Genomic DNA, 14,495 nt, shown 5'->3' on the forward strand with positions numbered 1-14,495 from the left:
CGGTGCCGCCCAGCGGGAGAAGCCGAAGCGACGGTTCGAGCGGGCCGCAGGGGTGGAGTGTGAGCAAGGCTGGGTCCTGTTCGAACAGACACACACAACCCCACAGCACAACGAGAATACAGCGCTTTAATATCCGAGCTTCACCGCGTGAAACACTCCAGCCAGGCTTCCTCCAGGGGAGGTGAAACGGAACACGGGCTCGTGTGCAGCTTACACACGGTGTAACCCCAGTTTACACACGGTGTAACCCCGGCTGCAGAGAAGGAGGCTGTTCCCTTACACTACACCCATGAACAGAGAATGGCTTTGGAACAGAGGCTGTGTTTCCATCAACCAACAGAATCCACCTATGTGGTCATTTGACTTCTGCACTAAGCCTGAAAAATAACCAAGAAGAAAAAAGTATCACCTCGTTTGGAAAAAAAAACACCTTGTGCTTACAGGAGGTGGTTCTCAAAGTAATACCCCTTCTGCGCTCCAAAATAATTCAGTCCCACCCAACATCTCACGACACGTGACAGCATTGTGCCAGTGTTCACTTGTGTGTCCAGACTGCTCAGGACTCCTGGCTACAGACTGAATCCCTTCATTTACTCCAAAAAGGACTGTTGTAGCTGCTCCATGCACCATGTCAAATGCCATGAAACAGTTTGGAGGGCAAAACCCTTCTGGTTGAAAAACCCTAGTTTTCCATGCCCAGCCGGTCACATACCTGTCCTGACAGTGCCAGCATGCAGCCAGACGCTTCGCTGCTCTCTACAGAGACAGAGCAATTACTGAGGGCCACTGCTGTCATCTGGGACAGGACACCTGAGCGTGGCAGCTTAAAAGCCCCTGCCTTTGACTGGAATATAAATCATTAAGCAGCTAAACTTGATTTAATAAAGGAAGGGATTTGAGCTATAATTTCCATAATGCAACCTTTAATTTTTCTCCTTCAAGTAAGAGATAACTGTCTAGTCTTGTTAGAGAATGATTAAAAAAAACCAGACTCACAATACATGAACAGCTTCCATGAACATGCAGCCCTTCAACAAATGAAGAAAGACGTTACAGCCTGTTTTTTTGACACAAAATCATTATGGTGCCTAGCAAATAAAAAGTAAGTACAGCTTTAGACAACTCAGCACATGACATGCTTTGGCCATGTTTATACAGCACTGTCTGTAAAAATACACTTAATTTGTGACTTCACACATACTATATAAGAACCTAAATTTCAAAATCTAAAAAGGTCTTGAAAATTTACAAAAGCCAAAAGCAAAAGAAGCCCTTTTTGTTACTAGTCAGATCACTCCTGGTTGTGAAGTTACAGTATGTATGGTCTTTGGTTTTAACAGAATTAATTCCAACTTGCTTTTTAGAGCACACATTTATTTGTGATTATAATTAAAAGTCAATTTTGAAATAGGAAAAAAAAAAATGTTCTTCCACGAGTGTAAACCAGTTATATACATCCTCACTGAAGGCACTAAAGTACAGTTGCAGTAAAATTTGAAGTCACCTCTGGGATAAAGTCTGTCTAAAGATCCAAAACAAGATGTGCAGCAAATTACAACATGGGCACAGGGTCAGAGAGTTGCTCTGTTAAAGTTTTAAAGTATTTAAAACCTGACGCAAAAAATCTCAGTCCAATATGATTTCTATACATATAATGCTCACCATATTATGATTGTTTGATGAAAACAGTTGTCAGTTGAATTCTGTGTTGCTATAAATACAGCCGAGCAGTCCTTCAGAACATTTTTGTGAGTTTATGATCTCATGACAACATTGAGCAAACTAGTACAGTACAGTCCAAACAGACCTACACCAAAAAGCCTCTAGATTTTCATATTATCTCAAAGAAGTGTACTGTGATTATGTAAAGTAGTTGAAGTGATTCTTGTTGCTTTATCAGTTTGCTTAGATATAGAACTTTAAATACTTTAATAATTACTACGCCATACAGATTTGACACTGCATATTGGTTAATTTCTGCATGTCTCATGTAGTGTTTCAACATCAAGACATAAGGAGAATAGAAAAGTCCTTTCTTAAAAGTGTCACTTCATTGTTTTGTTAAAAAAATGATAGATATATACGAAGTACTAAGAGCTTAGTGCAACAGCTTGAAAAAAAGGATTTTTCCGTTTGCCAGCAGCTTAGGACAGGGGTTTTACAGCTAAGGCTGCTTTTCCTGTATTATGCAGAATTTACCAAATGCATGTCTACTACTTCTAGAGAAATTGATACTTATGCATGTAGCTAAGGATTTTTAAACAAATAATATAAACTAAATAATGCTGGTGAACACATGACATCAGTCTAAAAACATATCCAGTTTAGATACAGAGCAAGATACAGTTATGGGACCTTTTGAAAAAGACTTTAATGTTTTAGGTGTAATAGAAAAACTGACATTTTGCAAGGATCCTACCTTTTTTTTTTTTTTTTTTTTTTTTTTTTTGCAAGGCTTCCACTGTTTTGTTAGCCCTTCAAATCTCTTGGGAGAAGTCCTTAGCCAATTTATTTTTGTTTCATTTAAAGGGATGACTTTAAACTTAATCACAGTACCAAGAACTAATAAAAAAGTTTTTTAAAAGTAGAATTACAAATAAGATAGCTGTGAAAGATTTCTCTTCAGTGCATATGAACAATGCTGAACAGCTCTACAGGAGTCCAACTGTTGTGTGAAGAATCCCTTATCACTAACGCATTGTTTTCAAGACTATACACACCCCTCCACGTAAATAAGCACCCCCAGATTTCCTAACAAACATTTCAATTGGGTCTTTATCTGCCCAATGATCTTGAATGTCCCATTCTTTGACTACAGACAATTATATAATTGCAATTACATTTTTAGTAGAAAGCACAGCTGAAGTCTTGAAATACAAAAACAGTTCTTGAAAAAACAATCAAAAACTATGGTACAGAGACTGGTGTGGTTACTGTGTCTCAATCTGAAAAACGTGACGGATACCAGCAGATTATTAATATAGCTTTGCTTTAAAGGCATGGGGCTTCCAGTCTGTTCCCTTCTAACCCAGGTAAATGTAGTCCAAGATTGCCAAGGCCCACGGTGATGAGTGTGCCTTGACGACCCTTGAAATCTCCACACAGTTTTGACAACAAGATCTGCTAGTTGTCTCCTTCAACCCTTCTCTTGCGAACTGTAACAAGAGAGGAAAGAAAAAGTTTTACTATTTTATCATTGTAACTACTTTTTGTATTTCTACATCAACAGTTAGTTTGCAGCGTAGTTTCACCTAGTACAACTTACGGTAGTTAACACCTAGCATTATCCATCATTTGAAGCTTATGCTCTAGCAGTGCTCATTGTGTTATTCATTAACACCTTCAAATATTTGTGAGGAGAGACTGGTGGGAAACATTAATCATTTTGTGTTTGATAAGCAGATTTAGCCAAAACTCCTTTTTTTTTTTTCTACATTGCAGTTTCCTAGTGATGAAGAATTAAATTTACATGGTTTCAAAAGAAACAGTACAAGAGTTTCACAGTATTAGATAATATGATTTCTACACTTTTCAAAAAAAATATGTTGCATTCAACAGCCTAAAACATTCAATTTATTAATAAAATATTAAAATGCCAGAAAATGCAAGAGCAACAAAAATCTGTGAATAAAATCACTAAAAGCTCACATGCTGTTTAGACTTAAGAATATGCAAGATTGACTGAATGACTGGAGTTTTGCTCAATATTTGTAGTATTCTTAATTGACTTTTTTCCCCCATCAAATTGTGGTTTTCCTTTGCTGTGCAGACATAACAAATGAAGCTAAGGGTCTTAGAAATTATATAGGGCATCTCCAAGTGGAGCAAGCACATCTATATAACAAAGTGTTTCTGTTCTTAAATCCACTCATTGGAAATCATGCAGTTTTGCAGGTATTTACAATTTGAGTTCATCATCTTTACCTTCAGATCAAAATAATAGAGGGAAAGCTGCTTTGTTTTCCCTCCCTCTTCCCGTCTCAATAAATGGTTTAGATACAGTTTAAAGAAACAATCAGAATGAAATCACACTAGAATTTCACTCTTCACAAGGCCAATGTATCGCTCACTTTGAGAGTAACCCATAGATGATTTATCTGCATTTGCACCCAAACGGTTTTCATCAGCGCCAGAAGCTATGCACACCCGCTTTCATCAAATTGCAAGAACAGATGGAAGAGTTTCCAACCATAGACTTCTCCAACCATGCAGTTAAAAGCAACATGTACACCGTTTCAGACAAAGAAAAGTAGTACATGCAACACAGGGTAATTAAGGGAGAAAGCAGGTGTAGACTGCTTTTTTTAGAAGAAACATACAAAGACAGAAATGAGAGACTTTGAACATCTCCATTTTCAGTGTTCAGTACCCAGCTGGGTATTCAGAGTAACCTGTCTCTGTAGCTTCAAGGCTGGAGAGATGAAAAGGTATTTGCAGAAGCTTTTACGCGCATACTCCAGACTAAGAAAGCAAAGAAAAAAAGGCAAGATGTCAATAGAAACAAAGATTTCAAACAGTCAAACACTAAAATGAGAACTAGTGAAAAGAGAAACCTTGAAAGAGAGGCACACCTGCAGCATTATGATGAAAAAAATAACAGCTGGTTTAGAATCTATTTTGAGAAACAGTTATGCAGTGTCTCAGTGCCCTTCTCTCTCTATGCTCTGTTCTGTTACTCCTCCATCTCTTTCAGAACTGTTCTCCTCCACTTTAAACTTTACTTAGAGGGGAAGGAGATCTTAAACCAAATTCCAGTTTCCTGTGTCATTCCCTCTAATGTATTCCTCTACTACTACTACTACTGCTACTAAACTGCCTGGCCCATTTTCACACTGATGAGATGTGTAATCCTTACCACACAGCATCTAAAGCCAAAAAGTTTCATTAAATTGAGTTTAAAAACTTAATTGTATTTAAATGGCTGGACCACATTATCTTGCTGCAGTTGAGAGCTTCAAGTATTTGACATTATTATGCAAACGATTTCCATTCATGTGCTGTATGATTAACCAATTTTCTGCTGGCCCGTTTAGTTAGGATTCTAACAGATGAGCTCCAACAAAACTTACTGCAGCAAAGAAAGATGCCACAGCTGTCAGAGAGGCAGGGAAGGTACCTGTGCATGAACAGAACCATAATGGAAGAGATGACCCAGTCCCAGCCTCTGTACGTGACAGTACGTTCAGTTTCCTTACTCAAGCAATCCAACTGAGAGTGGGTGTACTGGCACTGAAGAGGGCATCCTGCACTATTAATTTCAAATACTGCTTCTAAAGAAATAATGAATCTTCTCTGAATAAAACTGAACAATCAAAACTATTATTTTACCTCCCTTTACCACAACTCACATGGAATTTGTATGTTCTTGTTCTAGACTATGCTAAAAATCCTCAACTCATGCACCTGAACACCCTGCAACAAAACAAAAGGAGAACTTCAAGCAGCAATGAAAGAGTAGGAGTAAAGCACAGGAGAAATCTCAAACTGATCTACTCATATTTTGCTGTCCTGGTTATGTCAACAGAAAAGCAGAAAAACCAGACACCTGTAAAACCTGTGCCACACAGATTCATTTGATAGTCACTCTCTACTGACAGGCCTTACCCAAATCATTATTTTTTGTGATAGCTGCAGCTGCCCTGGCGCGAGGTCCCTGTTGTGTGAAATGGTATCCAAATTTGAGAATCTTGGTGTTTTCTTCAAGCATCTTGGCAATTTCTACTTCTGCAAGTGTGCCCAGTTGCTGCCTCTGTTCAAATAAAAGGTACACAAAGTCAACAGAACTTATGTGTGTTCACCCTAAAACAGATCAGAATACCTTAATCATATTAGTCAGTAAACACTTAGCTTCACTTTGGTGAATCTAAAAAGCAGAAAGTCATAAAACACATTTGTGAACTTTAAAGCACAAGCAAACACAGACGTGACCAGGAATTAACTGGATGCTTCTGAAAATCCTAAGGACAATTATTCACGGGGTTAAGATATTTAAAAGTAAAATATTTTGGAAAGTTTATCACAAGGTGCCTTCTAAAAATACTCAGTCAACTAGAATGGCGTGATTTTAATTATGATGTTACCACCACTCACCTGATTATCAATTTTGATCTCTGTCAATGTTTCGTTGTCTTTCAGTGCGTCGACTAGTGCCAAAATTCCAACTCCAGTGATGAAGTTTGATTCTATGTTTAAACTTTTTAATTTTGTGTTTACTCTCAGCATATCTGCAAGAGCCTTTGAATGCAAGAGACCATCATTAAACATGTACATCACAGGATACAGTGATAACCATTTCCACTAAGTAGTTTAATAGGAACAAGTTCCCAGATGCATAGTGTAACTTTGCAAGTTTTCACTCATTATTTAAGACTGAAGGGAGTCTTCAACCAGGCATTATGTATGTTCCCTTTTTTAATAGCATTTAGTCAAGAAAAGGCCTGTCTTTCTCTTGTTACAAACTAAAAAGCCTCACAGAATATAAATTGTCTGAAATTAGCATATTGGACCAATTCCATTTTGCAAGCCTTCACAGCACACAATGAGTAATGCAAGCTGCTAAGTAAAGGCCACAGAAAGGGTGTTAGTCAACTGAAAGGAGAATTAGATATGGTTAATTTGTAAACAAGAGATCTGACTTTCAAAACGCTCATGGCTACAGATTTGGTAGGAAGAGGCTCTAAGCACAGTACCAGCACGTAGCTAAAAGCACTCTTAAGGAAATGGCATACACCTGACCTTGCTTCTGAGAAAATAAGAAAACAAGAAGAGGTAACTGCTGAGGTTTACTGTCAAAACAGTCATAACCTTTAATTTTTTTTTGTCATAATGTGAAAAAAAACCAACAAAACCACACCCAAGAAAATAAGCCTTTATAGTTTTTTATTACAAATGTTTCCGTTCTACTGAAAATGAACTTTTTAATTTGAAATTAAAACAAATGCAAAGGATTGTCCTGGCAAAACAGTTAGTGCTGTTTTCTTACCTCTTTATTTGCAAATAAATGAGGTACTGCTTTTGATTCAACATAGGAAAAACAAGACCAAATGATGAATACTTCAGTTTCAATTGTGTCAAACTAGATACCTTGACCAACATTATGCTTTATATGCCAATGCTTTAAGCCAATCTTTGGTAGTAGAATGATCAGAGAAACAGTTATTTTACAACTTTCTTCAACTGAAACTCTAGTTAGTTGAAAAAGATTATGAGCTTTTTCAGTCCTCAAATGTACTTCTTTTAAAATGAACTTTGAATATGCTATTGGCACATGGAATGAACATCAGGAACTAAATAATTATTAAAGAAAGAAAAACAGAAAGGAGGTTAGCAAAATGAAAAATCAGGGAGAGGGGATTGGAAAAAAGAATTCTCATTCATCCCATACATCTGATGCATTGCTGAACATTAGTCAACTAGTAGTCATTTACCAGCTTTGATACAGCAAAAGTTTGTTAAAGAAAACATACTTTACAGTGTAACGGAATTTAATAATTTTCATCCCTACATATTTAAACAGGATTCAGTTCAACCCCTTACCACTGTCTTTCCACCCTAACCTCCCCTGCACCCCACTTCAGCACGTGAGCAGGAGTACTTACAACAGCAACAGGATCATTGCTTCGGGTGGCTGCAAGGCTGAAATTCTTCACATGCGTGTTGGTTTCTAAGGCTTTTGCAAATTCTTTCAGCGTTGGAATTGGTATGTTCTTGAATTAAAAATAGCATTTCACTCTCTTGAGATACACAAGTTTATCCCCTCCCCCCCAACTTCTTCCATTATCTTATTCCTTTTTCAGCAAAAGTTCCTATAATGTTAACGATCAGTGTCTCCAGCAGTCACACAGGAAAGGCGCACGTGTAGCAAAGCTGTGTGTAAGATGCAATGGCTATTAGAGTCACCAATTCTATAAAGCAAAGTCATCTTTACTACATCGATGCCATTGCCACAAGAGAAGTGTGAAATATTTAGCTGACTTGGAACCAGTACTGAGCAAAATGTACCTGAACTGAACATTCTGCTATCAACATCAAATTAACCGCTCACAAATATAAAAAGATTTAGAGCTTTAGACTGGTGAAACCATTAGCATTTCATTCTCTGTGTTCTATTAAGAATAATTCCAGAATTTTCCAATTTATAGTTTGATAATTTTCACAGTGTAGGAGCAACCAAGCTTAAAAGGAATAATTTTAGATAATTAATTAGGGTAGCAAATTTCTCAGTTTATTACATCAGAAATTTGTGCTGTTGCCTTTTTAGGCATTTATTTTGGCTAGCATTTCTCTGTTGTACAATATTCTTAAACCATGTATTTTATTTTCTTCCCTTAGTAAGGTCAACAAATAGCCTGGGCTGCTAGCGAGGCTGCCGGCAGCAGCCTGTCTCTGCTGTCCCCACTGTAATCAGGAGTGCTAGAGTTCTGTTTTCTTTCATGCAAATGTACAAAAGCTTTAGTCATGTTTGAAAACACGACTGTTACACTTATGAGCAGAGGCTGCCCTAATTGCCGGCAGCATTTTTTGTACAAGAATCAGAAGGATGCCAGGTACAGATATCACTTTGCAATAGCGGTAACTGAGAGCACGTTGCTTCATCAAAGACAAAGGATTTAAAGTAGTTAACTCTGCGATGGTGAACTGCTTGAACTGTTGCCAACTTGGCAGCAACAGAAATCTGGGCTGGCAGTAAGAAAATCTAAGACTTTTTAAATACACATTTGGCAAAAGAAACCAAGATGGCTTATTGGTTTAGCTCCAGGTTTCTGAGATTACACACACTGCAACATTTAGCAGAAAGGCTGTTGTACTTAAAATAAGCCTATCATGCTTTCTTAGAGTTCTGCAGCTTAGAAGTCTCTTCTACCAAGAAAAAGCAGCATATTTACTGCAGACTTCAGGTACTTACCTTAATGTTATTTAGATTAACTTCAACAAGACGAGGATCGTTCTCTTTAATCCTTTGCAGTGTCTCTTCCACATTTGTGGGATTTGGTGGTTCATCAAAAACAGGCAACATCTTTTCACCTTTTACTATATCTGAAAAGTAAGGCATTTAATTGTAATCAAACAGGTCACATACACTCTCTGTGAATAAATGATGCACATACTAAATATTTACTGCATTTAAAGATCATTTCATCAGTCTTTATATCTCTCCCCCACCCAAAAAGCATACCATCCTCTCCTGACCACATTTTCATAAAGTTCAATTCTTTTCCAAAGGCCCTCACAGCCTTTCTGCCTTTCTTGCATGCCTGCTTTTCTCAAAAACCACACAGGAGTTGAATTACAAGCAAACATGAAACCTAAAAATCGACACACACAAAGGCATGTTCGTGTCTACTTTTATCCCAAAAAAGTTTCTTAACTGCAGACTATATTTAAGTGTACATATATTTTAATTCCACTCTTGCCAGAGCTGAATTGGCAATGTTATAGACATGCACATTTCCAAGTCAAGACTGAACAGTCTACAAAGAATGCTAGTGCAACAGAAAATAGCTAATGCTATAGCGACTGCCTGCAGTACAAAGAACTCATTTTTCTAGCACTTGCTTACACACTTACTTGAGAAGCTGTCTTTGTCAACCCCATTACTGCTTCCTACTACATCACAGAACTGATTGTTTGTTATCAAGTTGGACATTCCCAGTATAGCTGTAAAAGGAAAAAAAGAAAAAGCAAAAAACCTCAATTTTACTGCTCCTGGCTAATTCAGATTAGATACAGAGTTCCTTTAAATAATATCAACTGATGTTTGTAAAATACCCAGTTATCAGTAAAATAAACCATTCAGTCACTTAACAATTTAAAGAAAAGTAGAAAAAAAAATAATTAATTACAGACTTTCTAGTTGGCTTTCACATCTTACAAAGATTTGACCTCACAGGTTCAAGCATCAAAATTAAAACTGAAGTTCAGTCACGAAATTCTTGACTGAAGCTTTAGCAATACAGGCACAGAGTAACACATTCTTATATGCAAGAAAAAGCAATGGTGTACACACAAAAACCAGCCAGTCTGAGGAATGAACTTAAAGGTTTTGAATTTGAAAATCAGTGACCTTTTGCAGGCCAAAATAATCTGCCTTCCTCTAAATTATCACAAATCAATGAAGTTGATACTCTACAAGCAAACCGGCCTATAACATGATCTAGCTTCTAGCACAGCTACAACTTCCTACAGTCACATTTCAGGTAACAAATACACTACCACATTCATTATGGATCTTTATTGACCAAACACACACCAGCCCATTCATACTTCAGAAAAACTAACCTGCAAGGTCACCCAGCTCTGTGTCTGTGGCACTGGTCAAGGCTTCCTCCAGTTCTGGATCAAGAGAGAATTTTTCTTCTGTGAAAGACTGTACAGGCTTTTGCTTGGGGATGAATATTTTCCCTGGAGTAACGAAAATGAAAAGTCTGATGTTACCTTGTATTATATAGCTACTTACCTTTAGACTTTTCTGTACTTCAGGAATGCATGTTACATGTGGTAAATCCTGAGACCACTAAGGACAACATAAAGGAATGAGGTTTCTTCTGTTTGTTCTTGAAAGTCAGAGGTGAGGAAAGAACATAAGCAGGAATATGACATTACTTATTCCTAATTTTCAGGAGTCTGTATCATGATTCCAATCTTATTTGCTTCTCTTACGTATTAGAAAGCAAAATATAAGCCTCCATTATGCATTCTAAGCACACTAGAAAAAGTGCCTGTAAGGAAAATTCAGTATTGCTAGAGAAGGATGACCAATATCCTCTCGTGGGAGACAGGACCCATGCAGAACTGTAATCTGAATGTGCCAGAGAAACAGCATATCAAAGAATCGTCTGAAGTCACAGACCCAAGTATTCACTGCAGTTTCACAGCATACAGGATATTTCTGATTTCAGACGTTAACTCAATTTTGACATACAAAAGGGAATGTCTGAGCTGTTCTAGAAAACCACGGTCTGTGGACAGCACAAAACAAAACAGATTTCTCTGCCAATGACACTATTATCTAAAATGATACTTAGAAAGGTCATAGATGATTCAATGTGATAAGGAGCAGTAATATCACATTCCGCACCAACATTTTAGTCAGTACAGACAGGTAATGGGAAAAGCTATTTTAGGAGAAATGCATTATAAATAGAGGCCTGTGTGGTTAGCATAATTCCTGCTTATATCTTCAGCTGAAAAGTTAGGGTAAGAAATCAGAATATAAGGAAGTTATTCTAACAGTTATTCTGAAAACAGCTCAGATTTGAATGATTACAAGTTTACCACTGGGTAAGAACCCAGGAGAGGCAAGAGATGCTTAGGTTCAGGACAAAGTAACGTGGTAAATAAAAGCTCCAGTACTGTACGAGGGAACAAAACCAATGCATGGGATAGAAGTAATTCACAACCAGAAAACTGCAAATCTAATCCTAACAGTTATTCAAACTTCTTCAAACGTTCCAAGCTGCCTGAGCTATCAGCAGGCAGAGCTGTGGGAAGGGGTTCCACCTTCCCGCAGCTATTCCCCAGGGCAGGAAGCGGTGTCGATGATGTTCCTATGACGTGTCAGTGCGAATTCAGGAACCCACTCGCTTCCACATTCATAGCTAAACATTTCCACACACGAATCATACTAACTCATCCCAGTTACATGATGAGAGCCCACCATGCACCAGAATCAGACCAGCTGGCCACAAGCCAGAAGCCCAAGATTTCTTGACTTGTGCTGCATACAAGTGTGTCTTGTTCCATGTTTGCACTAAGTTTAGCATTTTTAAATACCTTCCAGTGACAAGAAGCTTTATAGGCATGTTTCAGTTTTATTTCTGGGAAATTTCTACAAAGCAGGATTTTGGTTTTGGCACTTGTGGGAAGCAATGCCTGAACTCAGCTCCCGTGTCCCACAGCAGACATGGGTGTAGCAAAAACCATCCACCTTTTCTCTCTCTATGAACCACAAACTATCGTAAAGGAACTTAATGTGTTACCACCAGCACAGATTACGAACAAGTCAACTAGGTTTTTCTCTGACAACACAGTCTGATGACCAAGATCTGTTGCTAGCAACACAGTATTTTTGTTCCTGGGTTGCTATCTCTTTGTAAAGTTGTATAAATGGTCATTATCCATATTTAGAAGCAGAAAATAAATCTCCTTACATAACTGTATTGACTACAAACAGTAGCTGAAAGCAGCTGACAAGCATTACCACACATCCCTCAGGTTTGATGAACAGTGCAAAAGAAACTGTGTTTGTGGTGACTCAGGATGAAAAGGAAACCTTCATAAATGGAAGGCTAAGGTAGTAAATGTTTACAATTATTTTGATATAATTGATACAGTGCATTTCTACCCCCATTTCATTTTACCAGCATCACCTACTGGGGAGAGAATAACTTTCAACTTAAATCATAATTTTCAGAAGAGATATGAGCACGTTTGACAAGGTTTGCATTGACCCATGAAACACTCTGAACAGCATATACATCACCTACAGCCTTTCACCAACTATGTTTGTGCTGTTTTCCCTCAGTAACAGACTGGCAAAAGAGTGAGGATTTCAGAGTACAAGGAAGGAGAAGAGAAGGAAAGTGTGATTTGAGCACCTGAGCCTTCGTTCATGTCATCCTATTCGCAGCATCAGTGCAGCGGGCAGCGAGTGGGAGAAGGAGAGTGATCTCAATTAGAAGCAGCTTTGTAAAAATGTATTTCAACTTAGATCAGCCTCCTGTCTGGTTCATCATACAGTACCCACAAAAAAGAACTACTTCTCCTGATGTCACTTTAAGTGATTCTTAAATTCATAGGTTAGGAACTTCTGGTTCTAAACATTTGCTTCGTAAGAATAAGACTAAATGTATCCATATTTGCCTGACCCTTCAGATAACCTAAAAAAGAAATAGTTAGTTTTTATTAAAGCAAAAATGCTGAAAGCCCCTCCCTTCCCAAAGTGTTCACTGCAGCCAACTCCAGTCACATGAACTGGGTCAGGAGCAGTTTTTGTTATAAAACTGGTCACACCCTTCTGTATATAACCTCTCATTCATTGGCTTCAGCTCATCCTTGCCCAGAGTTCAGAGGTTTACAATGCACATACGAAAGCAGGTCCTTCCCCACTTCTAGTAACGAACTTACTTCAAAAAGGATAAGACCTCTGTGTCTCTGGGGACAATGATTTAACTCAAGGCTTGCTGCCAAGGCAGTTTGGCAATTCTCTTCCCCCCTTAGTAACTACACATCTGTGCAGCCCTTCAGATGAAGAGCTTTCTTGGCCCTCAAGTGGAATGTTTCCAAATAGCAGGGATTTGATCACATGAAGGAACAGGACATCCTCCATTTCAACCAACGAGGATACTGCAAAGATTAAGCAACAGAACATGAAAAGGCAAATTTCAGAGATGTTCACATCATTTCTGTAATAATTATATCTTCAGGTCTTCTAAACCTTTAGCTAACATGTTGAATGATGCACATCCCAGGATTAATTCACAGGCTTTCTTTGCTACAGAATGAACTTTAGTTCCAAGAGTCACACAATCCCATTGCTCAAAAGGCAGAAACGTTGGATGATGTCTGTTGAAGTGCCCTAGACATTTCATACACAGAATTACAGCACCCAAGGAGGGACTGAAAATCTTGCAGAAATCAGGTCTATTCAGCACAGCCATGCACTGCATGTTGGTGGTACCGTTCTCACATATCCCACAGTCCTGTCTCTATGTTACTAGCAGCAAGTCACCACAACTTGCAGATCAGAAGAAAGTCTAAAATCCACTTTGCAGTAGTCTGCTTGCAGAAAAGGAATCAAGTGTCACCTGAGGACAGCCGAACTCAAGCTGATCTCTTCATGACTTCATGAAGAAAAGCAAGCAACATCTGATATATTCCATATGTCTTATGTTCCTTGAAGCTTCATCAGTCCAGAAATTTATATAATCCACAATTCATCAATCACCAGTTCTTACCATGTGGCAGACTTAGGCTCATCAATTCACTTGTAAGCACAATTTAATACTGATTTTTTTTTTTTTAATTCCACTTCCAAGTGACGTCCTCAGTGTCTTACTGTGGGAACAGTACTGTTCCTCATTATCTGGTTACAGAGCACAGAGCAGTGAGTTAGAAAACTGTTTTACATTAAGACTAAAGCATCACATGTTATTTTGTTCCAGTGATCTTGTATGGAGAATGTCAATTTGACAAGTTGTTTCTCCAAAGTTCCTCCAGGATATTAGCTTCATTTTACAACATGTAACACACTTCCTTTAAAGACCGGTGATTGCAAGGCAAACAGAGAACACAGCATCCCAAATCCTGCTGCAACAGAAGCCAATGGTGATCTAGAGCAACAACTGAGCAGGGCAGCACCAGAAGAGCTCTAGCCAGGTGACTACAGTTTCAGCCTAATGATATTTTCTGGGTAATAGTGCAGAAAGAAACCCAAACAAACCTACATTAAAGCATAAGTTACATGAAATGCAAATCTAACCAGAACAAACATACCC

At 38.2% G+C, this 14,495-nt stretch overlaps 1 protein-coding gene across 1 annotated transcript in view; it reads right to left on the reverse strand.

Annotated features, from left to right (window-relative positions):
* Window positions 1-2,606: 2,606 nt before the first annotated feature.
* The window catches only part of TMOD3 (tropomodulin 3 (ubiquitous)), a 17,465-nt gene continuing 5,576 nt past the window's right edge, over window positions 2,607-14,495 (reverse strand). The window contains exons 3-9 of the mRNA XM_010078335.1: window positions 10,279-10,401; window positions 9,568-9,657; window positions 8,906-9,036; window positions 7,599-7,706; window positions 6,091-6,234; window positions 5,605-5,749; window positions 2,607-3,155 (exon numbers count right to left, since the gene is read on the reverse strand). Of these exons, the coding sequence (XP_010076637.1) occupies window positions 3,124-3,155; window positions 5,605-5,749; window positions 6,091-6,234; window positions 7,599-7,706; window positions 8,906-9,036; window positions 9,568-9,657; window positions 10,279-10,401 (773 nt within the window). The 3' untranslated portion in view covers window positions 2,607-3,123. The remainder of the gene's footprint in view (window positions 3,156-5,604; window positions 5,750-6,090; window positions 6,235-7,598; window positions 7,707-8,905; window positions 9,037-9,567; window positions 9,658-10,278; window positions 10,402-14,495) is intronic.

The sequence above is a fragment of the Pterocles gutturalis genome, unplaced genomic scaffold (assembly GCF_000699245.1).
Source record: "Pterocles gutturalis isolate BGI_N339 unplaced genomic scaffold, ASM69924v1 scaffold47823, whole genome shotgun sequence".
NCBI lineage: Eukaryota > Metazoa > Chordata > Aves > Pterocliformes > Pteroclidae > Pterocles > Pterocles gutturalis.